This window comes from Delphinapterus leucas, chromosome 19, assembly GCF_059928025.1.
Source record: "Delphinapterus leucas isolate spDelLeu-1000000601 "Yukka" chromosome 19, BTC_Dleu_Yukka2, whole genome shotgun sequence".
In the NCBI taxonomy this organism is placed as follows: Eukaryota; Metazoa; Chordata; class Mammalia; order Artiodactyla; family Monodontidae; genus Delphinapterus; species Delphinapterus leucas.
The window spans coordinates 48309811-48331074 of record NC_143147.1 but is presented as its reverse complement, the minus strand read 5'-3'; the positions used below and the strand labels follow the sequence as shown (position 1 = coordinate 48331074).

The 21264-nt window shown below is 42.3% G+C and overlaps 2 protein-coding genes across 2 annotated transcripts in view; one reads left to right on the top strand and one right to left on the bottom strand.

Annotated features, from left to right (window-relative positions):
- KPNB1 (karyopherin subunit beta 1) overlaps positions 1-14708 on the top strand; it is a 25660-nt gene extending 10952 nt beyond the window's left edge. The window contains exons 10-22 of the mRNA XM_022558142.3: positions 793-1017; positions 2236-2427; positions 3231-3361; positions 4433-4580; positions 4927-4998; positions 6220-6364; positions 7939-8021; positions 8508-8615; positions 9002-9145; positions 9259-9364; positions 10015-10129; positions 10787-10948; positions 11667-14708. Coding sequence (XP_022413850.1) covers positions 793-1017; positions 2236-2427; positions 3231-3361; positions 4433-4580; positions 4927-4998; positions 6220-6364; positions 7939-8021; positions 8508-8615; positions 9002-9145; positions 9259-9364; positions 10015-10129; positions 10787-10948; position 11667 — 1632 coding nt within the window. The 3' untranslated portion in view covers positions 11668-14708. The remainder of the gene's footprint in view (positions 1-792; positions 1018-2235; positions 2428-3230; positions 3362-4432; positions 4581-4926; positions 4999-6219; positions 6365-7938; positions 8022-8507; positions 8616-9001; positions 9146-9258; positions 9365-10014; positions 10130-10786; positions 10949-11666) is intronic.
- Positions 12405-21264, bottom strand: part of LOC115803025 (uncharacterized) — a 16395-nt gene continuing 7535 nt past the window's right edge. The window contains exons 2-4 of the mRNA XM_089901175.1: positions 17583-17669; positions 17103-17183; positions 12405-16700 (exon numbers count right to left, since the gene is read on the bottom strand). Coding sequence (XP_089757301.1) covers positions 16458-16700; positions 17103-17183; positions 17583-17669 — 411 coding nt within the window. The 3' untranslated portion in view covers positions 12405-16457. The remainder of the gene's footprint in view (positions 16701-17102; positions 17184-17582; positions 17670-21264) is intronic.

Genomic DNA, 21264 nt, shown 5'->3' with positions numbered 1-21264 from the left:
CACAGGAATGTAATTTGTTTTTAGGGAAGTACATGCCTCTTAATAGAGCGATCTTGAAAGATAAATAGAGATACACTTAGTTTGAAATGGACTGGGTGTTCCCTTAAATTTTCATCTCATCTTTTAGTTTTACAGCTGTTGTTTTTCTATCTTTGACCTTAGTATTTTCACTTTTGTATATTTTTGTTGTGCTTTTCTCATTTTGGGAACAAATCATTCTTTAGGTATATAATTTTCTGAAGTTGCATAAGCAGCCTGCCTTAAATTACTCTGGTGTGAACGGCCACAATAAGAAGGATATACCTTGAATTCTAGTTTCAAGGGAGATCTGAATGGAATCTTTTTTAACTTTTTATTGAAATAATAATTACTAGCACACCAGAACCACACTCCCCACCCCCATCCCCCCAGTGTCTTCTTCCTGGTCATTAACTCCTCCCTCACTTTTAACTGCATAGATTTTGAACTTTATATAACTAGAATCAAGTAGCATATATTCTTTTGTCCTGCTTTTTACTTTATGTGTTCAAGATTCATCCTTATTGCATGTAGTTGGAGTTTGTTCATCTCATTGTATAGTTCTAAGAAGTATCTTCCCTCTATCTACATCTTGTTTAACAAAGGCTGTGCTGTGATGAATCTTTGTGGAAGGGATAAAGATATGAAGGTTTTATATTTTATTTACTTCCCCAAAGCTTAAGTTGTAATGATATTTGAGAGTAGTCAGAGGACCTTTTGAGTTAAAGTGATTCTTTGAACAAAAACTTAATTAGTGCCACATTCTTTCACTAGGATGAAAATGATGATGACGACGACTGGAACCCCTGCAAAGCAGCTGGGGTGTGCCTCATGCTCCTGGCCACCTGCTGTGAAGATGACATTGTCCCGCACGTCCTCCCCTTCATCAAGGAACACATCAAGAACCCTGATTGGCGGTACCGGGATGCAGCAGTGATGGCTTTCGGCTGTATCTTGGAAGGACCAGAGCCCAATCAGCTCAAACCACTAGTTATACAGGTGAAGCTGAGGGAGTTTGTGAGTGGAAAGTGGGATATTTATTGTTTATTTAAACTTTTTGCTTGAAGATTTGCCTTTATTTTTTTTTATTTTTTTGCGGTACGCCGGCCTCTCACTGTTGTGGCCTCTCCCGTTGCGGAGCACAGGCTCCGGACACGCAGGCTCAGCGGCCATGGCTCACGGGCCCAGCTGCTCCGCGGCACGTGGGATCTTCTCGGACCGGGGCATGAACCCGTGTCCCCTGCATCGGCAGGCGGACTCCCAACCACTGCGCCACCAGGGAAGCCCTTGCCTTTATTTTAAAAACAAAGCTGTAAATAGTTATCCACAAAGATTACTTGTGGATAGCTATTTGCTGTCAGTGAGGCATAAAATATATTTCTTTTTTTATTACAAAAATCATATGACTTGAAAAATGCAGAAAAGGCCAAAAAGAAAAAGGTACCTTTAATCCCATTGCCCAGTGATAACAGTGTGCATGTATGTGCAACAGGATGGAGATCTTACTGTACAAATAGTTTTAAAATGTGTTTTTTCACTAAATGCTATATCATAAACAATTCTCCATATATTTTTTTAATAAATTTATTTTTGGCTGCATTGGGTCTTAGTTGCTACGCGTGGGCTTTCTCTAGTTGTGGTGAGCAGGGGCTGCTCTTCGTTGTGGTGCGCGGGCTTCTCATTGCTGTGGCTTCTCCTGTTGTGGTGCATGGGATCTAGGCACGCAGGCTTCAGTAGTTGTGGCGCACGGGCTTAGTTGCTCCGCGACATGTGGGATCTTCCCAGACCAGGGATCGAACCCGTGTCCCCTACATTGGAAGGCGGATTCTCAACCACTGCACCACCAGGGAAGCCCAAGAGTACATTTTAATTGAGCTTAGTGTATATAGACCTCAACCGTTCAGGAATAGCTAAATACCATCACAGCTGCATCCTGGGATCTCTGCCTGAGTAATTCAGTAAAGATTGCTGAAAGTATTCATACCAAACTCTTAATAAAACTGTGTATTGGGATTTGGTGAAGAGAGGAGGACTTTTTCACTTTTCCAGTTACTTTTATTATATTGTTGGATATTTGATAAGCATGTCTTATAAAATGACAAAACCATCTTGATACTTTGAGTTAAATTCCAGAAATCAGTATTTCCTCTTCTGAGGTATCAGTCAGCATGAACTTTAATCTTTGTTTTGCTTTGCCAATAACTGTTGTATTTTCAGGCTATGCCCACCTTAATAGAATTAATGAAAGACCCTAGTGTAGTTGTTCGAGACACAACCGCATGGACTGTGGGCAGAATCTGTGAACTGCTTCCCGAAGCTGCCATCAATGATGTCTACTTGACTCCCCTGCTGCAGTGTCTGATTGAGGGCCTCAGTGCTGAACCCAGAGTGGCTTCAAATGTGTGCTGGGTGAGGGATTTTCTTCCTGGTGAGATAAGGAGGTTGGCCAAGCTATTGGCAAGGAAGTAGGAGGTGTGGGAGAGAAATGGGTCTACCTCACTAGAAGGCTTTTTCTGAATAGCATCTCCTTTCTAATTTCTTCAATTAAAATGTGGGGGAGATGTGAGCTGCATGACCCAGTGGGAGCTGTTGTCTCATGGTGACTGGTTCCCGAGCCATTTAGAAGAGTCATGTTAAGCCAGCGGGAAAACTATCTGGACTTGGTTTTTTTTCTTCAGTTGCTTGGGGACAAGAAATTTTGATTAAGGTAGAGAGTTGCTGGCCATGAAAAGTAACCATTGCTGAGAAGGGGGTATGAGGGAAGGAAGGTAGGCAGCTCAGTGTTGAGTCAGTATAGGCTGAATGTAGTTTGTTAGGGACCTTTGGGGTTTGGGGGAGGAAGGTAAAATGAGGAAGGAGTGGGATAAAGAGGCTTTCTGTGGATGGAAAGAGAAGAAATGAAGTGGCAGGCATTCGTGGTAGGTGAAGATACTCTGCTGTTTAGAGAGTTGTGTGTAGATTATTAGGCAGCAGAAACAAAATATAAAGAAACATACGTACATACATACATTTATTTAATTTTAAGGGTAGCTGTACATATTAAGTTGTCTTGAGATGACCTGGATAGGAAGAATTGAGGATTCACTGCCATTGGTTTATTCTTAGATCAGTTGGAAAGGAACTCTGCCCAAGGTGTCTTAAGGGAAAATGAGGTAATCCTGGAGTGGGATTCTTTTGAAGTTTAATTAATGTTCACTCTGTCTGGGTTTAAGGCTTTCTCCAGTCTGGCTGAAGCTGCTTATGAAGCTGCAGATGTAGCTGATGATCAGGAAGAACCAGCTACCTATTGCTTATCTTCTTCTTTTGAACTCATAGTTCAGAAGCTCTTGGAGACCACAGACAGGTAACTGATACTACACAGAAATGAGTGAAATGAGTGGTGTCTTTGCATCCAACTCCTTTTGCCTCTTGTGTAGGGACTGTTTAACCTAATCATAGAAACATTGCAATAGGAGAAATTAAAAGAATCCTGTTCTAGATTGTTTAAATAAGAGTGAGGAAAGAAATGTAGACTTTCGACTACCTTAGAATTGTACAGTTTATAACTAAGGTCAGAAAATAGTCTCATTTCTCTACAGGTAGAGAGTAATTGACCTAGAGAGGTGCCTTCGCAGTGTCTACAGTTAATAGGAGTATTTGATTATGGTATAAGAGAAATAGTAGCTCTCATTATGAATTTAGTTGCCATACCAGATTACTAAACACAATTTATGATATTGGGTGAGGAACTTGGCATTAAATACAGTTGTTTTATAAATGAAATGTAGTTTTGGAAATGTAGTTTGAAGGGGTTATAAGTTGGGGACAACCTTTAATTATTGTGATTTTGTGTAAGCTATACCTAAAGCCATGCTCGAAAGAAACCATTAGGAAGAGGGCTGGATATCAATTCTTCATGCTTAACTAGTTCATTTCTTCATCTCGCAGATGAATGAAGACAATTGATATATCCTTTTTTTTTTTTTTTTTTTCTCTGACCGCACCGCGTGGCTTGTGGGATCTTAGTTCCCCGACCAGGGGTTGAACCCCAGGTCCTTGGCAGTGAGAGTGCGGAGTCCTAACCGCTGGACTGCCAGGGAATTCCCAAGTTGTCTTTTTCATAGCTACTTGTGCAACCTCTTCAATTATCCACATGGGTTCTTCAGCATTTTTAACTATTTTTCCTACAATTTTAGCCCATTTCCCAAAGGGCCATTCTAAAGTTTAAACAGGTCTGGAAACCATATTGAACGTAGTCATTGGCTCAGAGATTGAAAATTTGGTTCCAGGCTGTATTGTGTTTGCCAAACTCAGATCAAGTCTGCAACCATATCGGTTTCTGGGTTATTTTCAGTGAGAGAGTTTCTATATTACAATGACTTCTCTGTCCTTTCTCCGTTAAGGCTTTACGATTTTTGCTGTCTGTTCCTTACAGACCTGATGGACACCAGAACAACCTGAGGAGTTCTGCGTATGAATCTCTAATGGAAATTGTGAAAAACAGTGCCAAGGATTGTTACCCTGCAGTTCAGAAAACGACTCTAGTCATCATGGAACGACTACAGCAGGTGCTCCAGATGGAGGTGAGACTGAGGGCGTTCCTGGTTCCTGGTGGGAAGGGTGTGGTACTTAACACAGAGCTCTAGTTTCAAGACTGTTCTCTTTTTTTCAGCGCTTAAGCATATATGTTTTCAGAAAGATATAAGGCTTATACAAAAATTGTTGCAACTTAAAATTGTATTGCTTGCTACAGTTTATTCATACATGTGTAACACCATGTACGTATATAAGCTTATTTACTTTCCTGCATTAGCACCAGTAAAGATTATTTAGTGGTCCTGGCAAACCCAGCAAAAATGGAAGCATTGAGGGAGTTTAAAGCCCTTTCAGAAGGTGTTTATTCAGAACGTGATCTTCTTTTTCTTGTAGTCGCATATCCAGAGCACATCGGATAGGATCCAGTTCAATGACCTTCAGTCTTTACTCTGCGCAACTCTTCAGGTATGATGGTGCCTTATCACTTAATAGCTCCAGGGAAGAGAATCATATCTCAGGATGACAAGTTCATGTACACACAGAACTCTGAAGATGATGTTATAGATGATGGTGGTCAGAAGCTCTTCTCAAAAGGCCTTAGTCTGATTGATTAGGAGAGTAATTTCCCATTTTCCCTTCTTGTCTGTCCATAAAAATGCGGTTTGTCTTTTGTACAGTGTAGGGAAGGAAACTACTCCATTTGTGATGGTCCTCCCAGCTGTGCAGCTATTTTGTATTAGTAACTTTTAGTCTGGTTTTCATTGGGTTGTCCAAGTGTAGCCCAGTCAGATTTGGTTCCCAGCTATGGTTCACTGAGCTAAAAATACAGCCTTGTGTTTTTACCATCATCTTTTGAAACAATTGCTCTTGGAAACTTTATTATAATTTATAGTATTTGGTGTTCACAGTAGACTTTTTCTGAGGAGAGACTGGGAAAATTAAACTGTTAACTCCTTGCTCGTGACTGGAGTCATGGCGTGGCTGAGGAGCTATTCCCTTTTTTATCCAAGAACAGGAAAACCTTGGAACTTGTCTAGTGCTTAGGTGGGTACTAGGTTTTAGAATTGAGTGATGCTGACTAGGTCATCTTACCTATGACTCCGTTCTCGTTTTTACTCCAAACTTAATTTTTTAAAACATGACTGTTAAGAGGTCTTTCCTGATCCAGTAACATTAGTTGAAACAAATTAAAGGGTAGGGAGGGAGGTTTGGGGAATATTGAATTGGGAAAAGTCAGATGGGTTTCAGTTTATCAAGACAGTTTCTTGACCATCATCTGTAAATGGGTTAGGCTATAGAAAGGGTTGCTCTTTTGTTTTATGAGTAAGAACTCTAATATGACATGTCCTTATTCAAAGCTGAAATAATTTAACTGCCATTCCAGTACAACTAGATTATGGAGGCTGCTGACAAGGATTTGTCAGACTTAAATAAAACACAGAAGAGATGACTTTTTGCACTGTGGAAGATCATCTTGTATTCTGAATTGGGAAATAGATGAGATATTTAAATGTATGTTTCATTGTAGATGATTTGCACTGTCAAAACTTCTGACCATAAAAAGCCTCCCCCCCCCCAAAAAAAAAGAATCCTAGGGACTTAATTGATTTAAAAAAAAAAAAAAGTATGGTGTTCTGATTGAAGGGTTTGGAATCAACAGATTCTGAACTCTTATTCATTTCACAGAATGTTCTCCGGAAAGTGCAACATCAAGATGCTTTGCAGATCTCTGATGTGGTCATGGCTTCCCTGTTAAGGATGTTCCAAAGCACAGCTGGGTCTGGGGGAGTGCAAGAGGATGCCCTAATGGCAGTTAGCACACTGGTGGAAGGTCAGTGAGCCAAAATTGGGCAGGGAATGTCTTTAGAATGCAAGAGTATCAATGGCCATGAAGAATTTTTGACTGCAAAAAAGCATAGTCCCGTCTTCTCACTTATTGGGGTATTGAGTCAGTTCAGAGCTGGATTGAACATAAGTGTAAATTTGTGTATAACTGCCTTGCTACCCTCCTTGAAGTGAATGGGGAGCCAATTTGCAACTCAGATTGGCAACCTTTCTGGGGGTGGAGGGAACTGTTACCTACCTCAAATTCATCAGGTTCTTCTTTCCCCTAAAGTCTACTTGCTTTATTGAGGTTTGGCTCCTGTAAAGCATGGAGGAAGTAAAGGTTTCTATTTTCTTTCCTGGCACTTGGTGCCTTCTGGTTTGGGTTGTAATGCTTTGGATTCAGGTTGACGCAATATGGTGCCTGGTATGGAATGGAATGAAACATCGAGTTCTAGGAATTAATTGATTTTCTGGGTGTTACATGTCTAACTATGCAGAATTGCTTTGGGGAAGCCATATCTGACTTAAGGCTCCTTGAAAGGCCATTAAAAGCACATTAAAGAGCACTTCAGAAAACTGGAATGCTTCTTCAGTGGTGGTCTGTAAGGTGTATTTTTTTTTTTTTTAAGAATTATTTATTTATTTATTTATTTTATTGGCTGCGTTGGGTCTTCATTGATGCACGTGGGCCCCTCCCCAGCTGCGGCAAGCGGGGGCCAGTCCTCGCTGCGGCGTGGGCTTCCCACTACAATGGCCTCTCCTGCTGCAGAGCACGGGCTCTGCAGTGAGGCGCGTAGGCCCAGCAGCTGTGGCTCACGGGCCCAGCCACTCCACGGCATGCGGGATCCTCCCGGACCAGGGCCCAAACCCATGTCCCCCGCACTGGCAGGCAGATTCCCAACCACTGCGCCACCAGGGAAGCCCTGTAAGGTGTATTATTAAGGCAGACCCATTTCTAGCATAAGGAGCCTATGTGCAACTGGTCTGGCAACATGTGATTACCCTGGCAGGGCACAGAAGTTGATTTTGGTTCCTGGAGTGGCTGATTTGGATATGAAACCCAGACAGCTTTTCTTGACTGGCTTATTAAGTAAGTCCTTGATGGAATTGGCTAGAGACCAAGCTGGTTTCCAGGAGTTCCCTGGTGGTCTCAGGTTCAATCCCTGGTTGGAACTGAGATCCCACAAGCTGCCTGGCGAGGCCAAAAAAATAGCTGGCTTCCAAAGAGGACATGTTATAATCAATGAAGAGGTGGACAAGAGGCAATATCGCTAGCTCAGGCAATTCATAATTAACCTTGGCATTCCTTGAGGGCCATACCACTTGGTAGTTTCAGCCAGAGTGAAATCCCACTCTGTGGAGATTTGGCATTATCTCCAGGGTATAAGAGTTAGGCCCTTTTAGCAGTTATGAATTTGGCTTGTCCAAGGCAGCCCTAAGTCTTTGTGATAGAATCTGTAATTAACTCACATTCTACCTAACTTTTGACTGGAGTGCATACATTTTGGGAGAGCTAGGATGGTTATTTTTGTTCACTTCTGTGATATCCTGTGGTGCTAATAGTTTGTTTCTTTACAGTGTTGGGTGGTGAATTCTTAAAGTACATGGAGGCCTTTAAACCCTTCCTGGGCATTGGATTGAAAAATTATGCTGAGTACCAGGTAAGCTGTGCTTTTCACAATAATACATTTATATTCTCATTTATACTTGGTAGTCATTGTAGTACAAAAGTCTGGATCCTGTAGCCCAGGTAGTATTTCCCTGTGTATCACCCCAAGGGTTGAGCTACTTTGTTGCCCTGAGTGTCTGAACTAGAAATAGTCAGTGAAGGACAGGATATTAGACACATCAGAGTAGCACCCTAAGAAGGGGTTTTGTTTTGTTTTCAGTAAACCATCTGCCTCTGCCACCACCATCCCTGGTGAATATTGTCTTTTCTGTCCTTTCTTAATGATAGATTAGATAATCCTAGTTCTCTTCCTGCCATATTGGTTGTTTAAAAATGAACTAATCTGAGAGAGGAAGGGTCTTTTCTTCTTTGACTCTAGGTTCAAGTGATAAAGGACCAGTAGCTAGGTAAAAAATCATGCCTTACCCCTGCAGGCAGCCTTTTCTGTTCTAGAGGTCATTTTCTTGATTCTTGGCAGGTTTGTTTGGCGGCTGTGGGCTTAGTGGGAGACTTATGCCGTGCCCTGCAATCCAACATCTTACCTTTCTGTGATGAGGTGATGCAGCTCTTACTGGAGAACTTGGGGGTGAGTGTCTATACACACAATCTAATTTACCATTGGTTAGAAAGATGGTTAAACATCAAGATCCGTGACAGGGAATGTATATGTCCCAGAATGTTGGCTGTGGGCTTATGAAGGGAATTGTTCATTTTCACAAGATGATTCTAACCTAAGGATGTGAAGTTAATTAAAGGAACACATGGTCAATGCATGGAACTTGAGTGGGGCAGGTGGGGACCAGTAAAGTACAAAGGAAAAGTAAATATATAATCTCTCTATCTAGAGGTAAGCATTGCTAATTTTTGTGTATGTCCCTTAAGGTCTATACCAAACATATCAGTAGTTGGTTATTTTAAAAAGCTTTTTGAATCTTTGGACAGAACTAATTTTTTTTTTTTTCTCCTTGTCAGAATGAAAATGTCCACAGGTCTGTGAAGCCACAGATTCTGTCAGTGTTTGGTGATATTGCCCTTGCTATTGGTGGAGAGTTTAAAAAATATCTAGAGGTTGTATTGAATACTCTTCAGCAGGCCTCCCAAGCCCAGGTGGACAAGGTAAGTTTAAAGCTATCTTTAAGTCCAGCCCTGACTGGAGGAGCAGGACTTTTGACAAATATACAACTAAAGGCCATCGATATGATGGAGATTCTGTTCTTTTTCTCTTACAGTCAGACTATGACATGGTGGATTATCTGAATGAGCTAAGGGAAGGCTGCTTGGAAGCCTATACTGGAATTGTCCAGGGATTGAAGGGAGACCAGGAGAACGTACACCGTTGAGTATACAACCCAGTTGACTTAGTCCAGTGTGCACTTAGCCAAATGGGCTGTGTGTTCATTGTGTAGTTTACTTGTAAACTAACACCTATTGCTTAAAAGAAGAGAAGGAGGAACAGTGCTCTAATGAAGGGAGTAGCTTTGAGGGAAGATATAGACTATTATTTCTGATCCCTGCTTCTTCAGCTACCTTGCTTCACATTTCTTGAGCATTGCAAGGGATGGGATCCAGCAGGGCTGTTGCTGCTGGTTGCATATGTACCAACACTGAGTGGGAGTTCCCTAACCCCCACCATGCATCTGAATTGAAGGATTGGGGGGATTAGATTTCCTCTATCAACTGATGTTTTTGTTATTGATTGGGGAAATATTTGTACTTCACTCCTTTGATATTACAGGCTTAGAGGAAAGGTTCCATTTGTGCTTCTACAGATATATATATCTGCTTATAAGAATAGGAGTATCTGCCTCTTCTGTTGACTTGAAGAATGACATCTTAATCTGAGGAAGAACAATTTGGTATAACTGTATGCAACTAGTTCTCCAGCCCAAAACCTGCCTGATGGGAGTAGAGTATTTGGGAATTTTGAAACAGGGTATAGTCCTGCCAAATGTGGGACAACCTCATCAGACCTCTTTCTTTTATAGCGGATGTGATGCTGGTACAACCCAGAGTAGAATTTATTCTGTCTTTCATTGACCACATTGCTGGAGATGAGGATCATACAGACGGAGTAGTAGCTTGTGCTGCTGGACTGATCGGGTAGGTTATACCCTGCTTCTGATAGCTGAATAGAATGTGTCACGGAAAATGAGAAGACGTGTAGTAAAGAATATTGAGAGTAGCCTGGATGGCAATTACCCACCTTTTTGGTACAGAGGGGATTTCTTTCTTTAATAGAACCCATCATGTCCTGTTTTGAGTTCTCAGATAATAATTCATTCCAGAATTTAGCTCTAATCTCATTTCAGACCCTCCAGATTTCTAATTTCTCCCCACCAAAGTCTTATGAAGTGAGCTCTCAGAGGTATAGAAGCAGCATCAGATCTATGTCCATCCCATATTCTGATGTTGGTCAACAAATTGCCTCTGTTTAGCCTCCTCTACTGAGGGTTTCTGAGGTATCATTAGAAGAAAGAACATTGGTTTTGAGCAGCTCAAAGACCTGGAGTCTAGTTCTCATTTTACCATGAATTAGCTGTGGAACCTTGGGTAAGTTATTCTACTTTTTTAGACCTCATTTTTTTAATCTGTTGAGGGCAGGTGTTCGACTTACTTATCTTTAAAATTTCTTCCAGCTTTAAAAAGTAGGTAAATACCAAGAAACCTATAGCTAGCTTAGCACTGGTTCGGAAGGTTCTAAACATGATCTTGTTGTAGGGCCAGGAGCCCATTTTCAGGTGTGTTTACTTTGCACAGGGACTTGTGTACAGCATTTGGGAAGGATGTACTGAAATTAGTAGAAGCTAGGCCAATGATCCATGAACTGTTAACTGAAGGACGGAGATCGAAGACTAACAAAGCAAAAACCCTTGCTACATGGGCAACAAAAGAACTGAGGAAACTGAAGAACCAAGCTTGGTAAGAGCTTGTCTCCACTGCCCTCTTTCTTCTTCTTTCTTGGGGAGGAGGTACATTTTCTTTAGACTGTTCTGACAAGGGCTTTCTTTAGGTGTTTTGTTTTGTACTCTTTCCCATATAGTGCTTCTGAGCCAGGCCTTTGTTCCTCAGCCTTGTACTAGTGGAAGGGTCAGGCAGCCAATCTTTCCTTGAGCCACATTTTTGGTTCCTCATGGTGATAAAGAACAGAAATTACATAACTAGAATTCACTGAAGTCCCCAAATCATTTTGGACCTTAATAAAGTCATCGATAATGGCATTTTCCCAAAATTCTCTTTCTACTCTTTATTTCTTTCCTCATGTTCTTTTATTTCTTTACTGCAGTGCTTTGAGACATTGCTTTCTTTTACAGAAGATATCCAAAGTCGGAGTTGTCTGACCTCTGCTTTGAAATGTAGTTTTAATTTATTTTCCTCTCACTCAGTGAGTTATCTTACACCACAGATCTCAGTAAAATTGGCTATTTTGAGTTTTATCTTTTCAGTTTCCTACCCTTCGTAAGTGCTAATGAGAGCAGGTAGATGGCACATAGGAAAATAATAAAAATAATCAGTCCTTGAAAAGTTGACAAATTCCATTCAGGTCTATAAGCACTTAATTGTAGGAATCAGAGAGGTGTTTGGCTCTACTGGCTATATGGGATTTCAAAAATTGACCTTTTTTCCAATCTGTTTTTAGATCTGTTACCATTGGGATGATAACCTGAGACCCCCACTGGAAATCTCCAATCTTTTGAAAAACCCGGAAGTGAGGAGTGTGCACGGATGCTGAATGTTTGGGAATGAGAGGATGAGTGAGTGAGGCTTGAAAACACACCACATTGAAAATCCTGCCACAGCAGCAGCTGCAGCCATCAACAGCAGCGCTGTTAGTGAGCTAAGTAATCACTGACTTCGTAGAAAACCATAATGTCGGCCATCTTGGAAAAGAGAAAAATGGTGGATTTACTTAAAAAAAAAAAAAAAGAAAGCTCTCTCTTCCCAGGAGAGGCTAGAACTAGCTTTTCTGTCTTTTGGCCGGTGCCGAGTGGAATGACTAGTTTGAGGGAGAGGAGGAGGGACTGGGTTCAGCTGTGGTGCTTTGTTGTAAAAGGCATCCTGGCCTTTGCTACTGATGAGAAAGATGGAGCCTGGGTCTCAAGCCCACCTTTGGTGTACCTTTGCCACATGGTACTGGTACTGTATGCGTGCTGGCTGAAAGGAGGGTGAGGGATTCTTTACAGTCTGAGAATGAGTGTGTGTGAGTGAGGCGGTATCCACATTCTCAACTTCAAGTCATTGCAGTTTCTTTTTCCCAGAAAAAAAGAGGTTAGGATGTTGCATTTCATGAAACTAACTGAAGTTCTGTCTACTGATGCAGCACAAGAGATATAAGACGAAAAAAAAGGAAAGACGCTCTTGGGTTTTGTTTTTTGGGTTTTTTCTTTTCTTTTTTTTTTTTTTTTTTTTAATTCTAGGGAAAACACTGACGAATGGTCAGAGCTCCCACCCTGATCTTTTCATCAAGGCGCCTTTCCTAATAATATGGTTCAACTGTGAATGTAGAAGTGGGGTGGGGGGGGAACTCTGGAGTTAGAGGATATAGAAAAAATAAAAATACAGTTACAAATAAAGAATGCAGACTTCGAAAACAAAAGAAAGCCACAACCCAACAAACCAAAATTTAAATGCTCATAATTGGCAGCACAAAAGAAAAGTTCTCTCCTGACATGTATCTTGGCAGTCTGAACGCCCCCAGAAAATTGTGCCAAAGAGTTTAGAAAACAAACATACCATAAAAGTAAACACAAACAGCAAATTTCAGGTAACTATTTTGGATTGCAAACAAGGATAAATTTAATGTTTAAACAATCTGATAAAATAACCATTTGGAAACTGCTTGGCCTTCTGTTCTCTTTTATTTGATTGATTATAATGCGGTATTGGTCTCTTGCTGCACTTCAAAACCAAGTAATCAAAACAAAGGAATATATATGTGTGTATATATATATACACATATATATATATATGCTAGAACTCTTGTGATGAAAATGGCACTTGAAAAAGGTTATATTTTTCCACTGAAGTTGAAGATTAATAAAATGGTGTCAAAACATTCCCCTGGTCACACGCTGTAATATTTTTTTTAAAGTGTGATGTGCTATGATGATAAATCAGACTTAATTATTTTCCCTTTTACAAGGAAACAGGGCACCCTGAATTTTGGTTTTAGACTTTTTCAGCAATAAGGAGGGATGTTGGTAAGCTTTGATCCCCTTTTGGTTCTGCAGTTACTAGTTTTTGCTGGCATTTTGAATATGCTGCTTTCAAAAGCACCAAGAAAGATTTTTAAATTGCTTCCAGGTATTTGGAGGATTAAAAAGACCTTAATTTCCCACTTTCATTTCCACTCTAGCAAAAAATATGGGCTTACATGTTTCTCTTTGCCAACTCCCTGTTCAAGCCTTCCATTCATAAGCGGGATTGGCTCAGTTTTGCCCATCCATACGGCAGCATCTCTAATAGCTCTTGTACAGGGTATCAGATATTGTGCCTTTTGGTGCCAGGTTCAAAGTCAAGTGCCGATCTATGAACCAGTGTACAAAAAAAAAATCCAGGTGTTTGAAGGAAAGACACTCCATTGTGAATAAAGAGCTCACACCAGCTCCTGAGCCCTCTGAAGAGACCTGGCCCTATAATGCCTTGTTTAAATTTTAGTTGTTCTTGAGGGAAAGGGTGATATACTAACCATTCCTGATAAGGGTTGGTCAGGGCTTAGGGAGGGGGCAGGAATATTGGGGAGAAAAAAAAATCTGATCATTCCTCAGTGCTACCCATTTCTGTCCTGTGTGGGCTGCTTAGCTAGACAGCAGGAGAATAAAGTACACCGAGAACCATAATGAAAACAAAACCCGTGTGTTTTGTCATGTTTTGTTCCAGGGAAGCAGTTGACAAGTGCTGTTATTAATGCTTTCTCCCAGATCCACTCAGTGATGGAGAGGAGGAAAATGGGCTGGTTGGACTGTGGTCTTGGTGCCTCGCAGTTACTCTGCACTGGTTATGCATTTATTACCCTCTTTTCTAGTTACCTTTGGCTAGTGGGTCTTCCCACTAGGTATTTGTCCTTAATTGTACCACCTAAGGCAAATGGATGCAAAATGCATTCTGCCCACTCACTGTCTGGGCCTTCCCCACTCTAGTCTTGGCACATTCCTTGAAGAATGTAGTTACCGTCTGGTAAGATGTCAGTGCAAATGTGAAGAAAATAGGCATCGGACTAGGCTTTGGTTTGCCACAAGTGGCAGCTGCCTATATCAATTACAATTACATTTATTAATTTTGCTTTTCATTTTCCCAGTTCCTCTTAGCTCCCCTGTTGAAATGTTGAGATTTTGGCTGTCAGAGGCAACTGCAACATTGCCTTACGGACTTGTGGAGGAGGGGAACTGCTCAGTGTAGTGTTTTCATTTTCAGAACCAAGTAATCTAGTCACTCATATATAAGAAATGTGTCAGTCCAACTTTAAGAAAAAAATCCAAATCCAAGCTCCATCATCAGATTTTGACAGCATCTTGGATTTTGAAACAACTTCAGTCTGTAATTGGCATTCAGAATGCCCTTGGCATGCCAGTCTGTGATGGCAGTAAAGACCTGTTAAAACACTTGAGCCCAACTTTATTAACCAAAACTGATACCACCACCTTTATCTTCTAAATAAAGTCCACTTTATTTTTATTTTCAACATTTTGCCGCTTCATTTTTGGTTCCAGACGGTGTCACCTCCTTGGAGGTGAAATGAGTTGTTTGAAAGAAGCTGGTGCGTGTGGTGATAGATGTGTGAGTTGGGGAGAGGAAGGACACATCTGTCTTAAAAATTAGCTCTACGTAGTACAATGGGAAATGAATGAAAGTTTTCTACAAATGAGGTAGTGAAAAATGACTATGTGGAGGTTTCCTGTCCAGAGAGATCTGAAGCTGCTGGAGATTGTCCTCTGTCTTGTGCATATTTTGCAGCCTAATGATCTCGTCTATATAATGGCTTATCCAAAGGTTGGATTTTTACTTAGTTTGCAGCGTGTATTTAATTTCTGCTTCCACTTTTCCCCCCCTAGAGACTTGTAGAGGATAGAACACTGACTTGAGATTAAGAAACTGGGTCCTTCCCTTCACCCTGCTGTTTATTAGTGCAGCGAGATGCCTGCAGGCTACTTTATGAAAAAATGCACTTTCTTAGTTTATGTTGGGCAAGTAAAATGAGGGCAGACCTTCATTTTCCTACCTTAGCCTCCATGTGGCCTTTCACCATTTCTAATTGCACACCCCTGCAGTAAGGAATTTTTGATCATGCGTACCCCCATGTGTTGATAAATTATATACCTGTACTACTGTACCCATATATTGTGTAACAAGACACAAAAATAGATAATTAAAAAGCAATTATATGAAAAATAAATATAAATAGGAGTTCTAATATTTTCTTTCTGTACCCAAATTTGGAGGTTACTGGGTTATAGAGGGTAACTTGTAATTCTTGACTAGACTGCGTTAAATATTCCTCCATTGAAGGTATACTTAGAGGAAAGAATGGTATCGGTTCATTATCAAATGGTAAGGAAGAACTGCTTCTCCTAAGAATTTTTTTTCCAGCAGCCCTCCAGGTAATTCCCTGTTCCCATATACCCACCTCCTCAACAAACACTGAAAAAGTACATACAGTACAAGGCTACAGTTCCACCTGGCCTCATCAAGGATTCCAGCTTGACCTGTCTGATGTGAAAAAACAGTAAACACTGAGAAGATTTTATGTGTATTATATCTTAATTCCCACAGCAACCTTAACAGAGTTCCGTATAGGGGAATATATAGGAATGAGGAGCAGAAAGATTAATTTATCAGACCAAGGTCACATGGAGCTCGAATTCAAACCCAGTTCTGTCATACCAAAACCCAAGCTTTCCTCACATTTGTCCTAGACAGATGCTGTCGGTATCTTAGTAATACAAAACAAGGATCCATGCTGTACATATTTGTGCTGTGCCATGCATTTCCTTCACAACACTGTCTAAAGGTATATTTGTTGCTTATTTATTGCCAGTTTTCCCAACTATAATGAAAGCTCCCAAATTTGGTGACCTTGACTGTCTTTCCCCAGCTTAGAGCAGTGCCTGACATACAGGAGACCCTCAGTAAGTATTTGTTGAACTAATGACGTGTCAGTACAGTTCAGGGAGTTTCTGAAATGGCATCACTTAGCCTTTGAGGGGCAGAACATCCAGAAACCTGGGAATGGCAGAGCCTCAAGACACTTGGGCACCTAACTCTTACCCTCCTCGTTTGCTGGATGACTTCAGGCTAGCCTCTTAACCTTGGGTTAACTGGAGGAATGGGAACAGGATTAATCAATAATTAGACATACAGTGTTGATTTTATGTATTACCAGCTGCCAGGCTTGTAATAAGCGTCTTATATAGAATAATGAAAGTAACCCTCATCAACCCTTTAACAAAAGCACCATTTTAGTCCCAGTTGACAGATGAGAGAGGAGAAGCACAGAAGGGGCAAGAATCTTGCCAAAATCACGTGAGCTAGCCAAGCAGTCCCGACTCCATAGGCTGTGCTTGTCCTGCTGGGCTGTTGCAGACTGTGTGCTATGCAGGGTTAGAGGATGAGCAGATGAGCCTCTGCTCCCAGCAAGCTTCCAGGTAACAAGCAGGGAGAGCCCTGGATGAAGGGGCTTTGGAATTAAATGGCAAAGTCATTTTGCGGTAATTCTATAGTGACATCCATTGTTAACCTTTGTCAACCATCAGACTCAATTTAAGGATTGCTGGGAGGTGGCATACTTCCCTAAAGCCAACTCTCCTCCCAACTGGGATTTGAGTCGTCTCCCTGCATTTCTGCTTCATCTTCCCTCTGAGCCAGAAGCTTTTGGGAACCAGGCTGGGGGGCAGGGTGGATGCTGGTGCCTAGTGGCCCAAAAGGCCACAGCCTGCTGAGTAAGCTCCATGTCTGAATTACCCCTGCGCTGTCAGCCGACCCTGGGCAGTGCAGTGCGGGTAGGAGGCCTGAACTGTTTCCTCTCACAGGTGCTCCTAAGCCATAAGTTCCTGAGCTTAGCTGTGTGTGTGAAACATACCTTCTTGTTTGAAAGCAAAGTACGTCTCGGCTTTGGTGCCCAGCCTGAGCTCTGGATGCAGAGAGGCAGCCTATCACCATCCTGACGAAGAGAATTAAGACATGGCTTTGGGGCTTCCCTGGTGGCGCAGTGGTTAAGAATCCACCTGCCAATGCAGGGGACAGTGGTTCAAGCCCTGACCCGGGAAGATCCCACATGCCTCGAAGCAACTAAGCCCATGCGCCCCAACTACTGATCCTGCGCTCTAGAATCCATGTGCCACAACTAGTGAGCCCGCGAGCCACAACTACTGAAGCCCACACGACTAGAGCCGGTGCTCCACAGCAAGAGAAGCCACTGCAATAAGAAGCCCGCGCACTGCAACAAAGAGTAGGCCCCTGCTCACGCAACTAGAGAAAGCCCGCACACAGCAATGAATGAAGACCCAACGAAGCCAAAAATAAATTTATTAAAAAAAAAATTGAATACAGGCATACCTACCTCAGAGATACTGCAGGTTCCATTGCAGACCACCACAATAAAGTGAATATCTCGATAAAGTGAGTCATGCCAATATTTTGGTTTCCCCTGTGCATAGAAAAAGTTATATTTAGGGACTTCCTGGCAGTCCAGTGGTTAAGACTCCGCGCTTCCAACGCAGGGGCCGCAAGTTCAATCCCTGGTCAGGAAACTAAGATCCTACATGCCTTGTGGCGTGGCCAAATTAAAAAAAAAAAAAAAAAAGATATTTACTATAGTCTATTAAGTGTGCAAAAGCAGTATGTGTAAAAAAACAATGTACATACCTTAATTTAAAAATAATGCTGTTGGGGGACTTCCCTCGTGGTCCAGTGGCTAAGACTCTGCACTCCCAATGCAGGGGGCCCAGATTCGATCCCTGGTCAGGGAACTAGATCCCACATGCTGCAACTAAGAGTTTGCATGCCACAACTAAAGATTCCGTGTGCCACAACTAAGACCCGGAGCAACCAAATAAATATTAAAAAAAATAATAATAATGCTGTTGGAAAAATGGTCCCAATAGACTTGCACAGTGTAGGGTCGCCACAAAATTGCCATTTGTAAAAAACCTAGGGGTGAGACAGGAATAAAGACACAGACCTACTAGAGCATAGACTTGAGGATATGGGGAGGGGGAGGGGTAAGCTGTGACAAAGTGAGAGAGTGGCATGGACATATATACACTACTAAACGTAAAATAGATAGCTAGTGGGAAGCAGCCGCATAGCACAGGGAGATCAGCTCGGTGGTTTGTGACCACCTAGAGGGGTGGGATAGGGAGGGTGGGAGGGAGGGAGACGCAAGAGGGAAGAGATGGGAACATATGTATATGTATAACTGATTTACTTTGTTATACAGCAGAAACTAACACACCATTGTAAAGCAATTATACTCCAATAAAGATGTTAAAAAACAAAACAAAACCCATGCAGTATCTGAGAAGTGCAATAAAGCGAAGCACAATAAAACAAGGTATGCCTGTAGACTAATTTTTAGTTGTTTGGGAGAGAGCAGAAATGAACACAGTCGTGGAGAATATGAAGCAGAAATAGTTATAAACTTTCCACCTAAACCTTGCAAATTTGATTGGAGGATGTGCATTACCTCCACAGAAATTGGAGGATCTGCGGGAAGGAATGAGACTTTCCACCACTGCCCAAACCTCTGATTTGATGGAAGACTAGCAGCTACAGTTGGAATCCCAGGATGGTTCCGCAGCAAACGCTAATTTTCTAGGATCTAGAACTGAAGGGCTAAGGTGGCAACCGGATCCTGCATTGTCACATGCGTCTAATCAATTTTTCTGCCAGCCTGATTCTATCTGAGTCATCTGCGTTTTATTTTGATTCAATTTTTTGCCAGCTGCTAACGCCACCTCCTCCTACTCTTTTCAGGCAAGAATGGGACAGGAAGGTTAAAGTGTTTTTCCAAAGCAAGGGTCCTGGGAGTGGGAAACAGTCTCCCCCTGATGGTTTCCAAGGAGGAAACATGCAGGGGTGACTTGGCTCCTGCTTCTGCACTGTCTCTCCTACCAGTAACTACTGGAGAAAGGTCCTCTCACAGCACCTGTGAATGCCATTTACAAATGTCGCACAACTCGAGCCTGACCAGTTGTCCACCACATTCCCTCTTCTCCTCTCACTTCCCTCTACCACCCTTCCCCTTTCACCAGGACCCTGGGTTTTACCTTTTTCTGTCTCTATCATGATGAGCCCTGATAATATCATGGGTTCTTAGAAGGAATTCAGACCAATCTCCAGTTTTCTCAGATGAAGAAACAGGCCTACAGAGGTGAGAGTAACTCATCCAAAGTTACACAACTTCACTCACTTATTCATTCAACCAGGAACACTCCTTCCTACCCCTTAAGATTTAGCTTAAACATTATCTCATTAGGGAGAACTTCTCTACTTTATCTAAAGCAGATACCTCCCTCCAATTCTTCCCTATTGTTGCACCTTGTGTCTTTTTACTTTTTATCACAATTTATAATTGTTTCATTTATTAATCTTTCTTTTTTTGTCTGACTCCTCTACTAGAACATAAGCTCCAAGAGGGCAGGAGATACATGTTTGTCCTTCAGAGACATGCTCATCACTGTATTCTCAGCATCCAGCACATAACAGGTGTTCAAGAAATCTTTGTTGAATAAGTAAGTGTATAGTGAGCAGATACTATCTGGGCACGTAGGGCTATGAAGACAGATGGGATACAGTTTCTGTTCTCAGAACTGTCTGTCCAATATGAGCAACAGAACCAGAAAACAGGGAGAATGCAATGAGATCAGGTCTAGATTCCAGGGAGGTATTTTGGGGGCACCTGAACCAGGCATAATCTCTGTTGGGCTTTTGCTACCAACTGCTTAGAATCCCAGATAAACCACTGGGCTGTGCCCGGCTGGGTGACTCAGGCTTGTACCCTGAGCAGCCCAGCAGCATCAGGACCTGACAACTCATCCTGTAGTGTGTGCTTAGATGGTACCTGGACCCATTACCCTTTTCAGTGAGGGAAGGCTTGCCAGTCAGTTTCAGGCCAGTGGATGGCCAAATCCACACTCATTGAGGCCTCAGAGACAGCCCCACTACCTTTAAGCCCAGCCTCCAATCTTTTGCCTGGTCTTCTAAGTTTTAGAAGAGAACCTGTGCAGCCTTAAGGGAGATGACACCTGTGGGTAGCCTTTATATCTAAAGGGCAGGTGGGTTGTCCCACATGGCTCAGAGAAAGCTAGTGTTCTGGACCGTAAAAGGCTAGCAGGAGCAACTGGAAGGGAACCCAGCAGGAGGAGGAGGAGGAAGGGAGCCAGTGAGAATCCCTTTCTTTGAAAATAAAGAGTACACAGCCCCTGCTGGCTCTCCTAGGAGGAGGAGCTCACCCTCCAGCCCAATCTTCTCCCTACAGTGGGACAAAATGGGAACTGCTGCTGCTGCTTCTCAAAGCTCACAGCAAGCAAGAAACCTTTTCTCCTGCCCCTTCCAGATTCACCACCCACCTCCTCCAGGAGCCAAAAAGATAGGCTCAGGTTCAGCAGCCTGAACCCTCTCTCCAGATGGGAGGCTTCAAGCTAAATTCTGAGCCTACCAAAAGCCCCCTCCTTAGCCTATACTCTCTTTCCAGGGTTGGCTTGTTAGGGGTTAGCCAGAGTCCTCCAGAGTTTCCCTTGATCATTCCCTACCTGCATCAAGGTTGACCATGCCTCTGCCCATGGTTTTTTAATCCATCAGGGAATAACCAAAATGACTTATTAACACCCCCCTGAGGATTCACAGAGCACCTTTGGTTCTGGTCCCCATTCCTCTCCTACAGTTGCCCAGGTCAGGAATTAACTCCAATTTAATTCAGAGAGGTTAAGTAACTTGCCCAAGGTCACACAGTGGGAAAGTGGCAAAAACTTGTGACTCCTGCCCAGCAGTTTGGCCGGTGCTCAAATAATCTTTGTGGAAGGGTGAAATCTGTTGTTTGTTCATTTCGCTGGCCTGTGGGTGCGTCTGTGTGTTGGGGGGAGGGGACTGTGTGTGGGAGAGGAAAGCTGTCCCCCTTCCTAATGAACTTTGATCTTCTTAGCTCACTCTCACTTCCAAAGAAGTTACTGATTTAACTCTAATCTCTCCGACTGGACCTAAGGTCATTGTATTCATTATCATTGCAATGCCCCCTCTCCCAA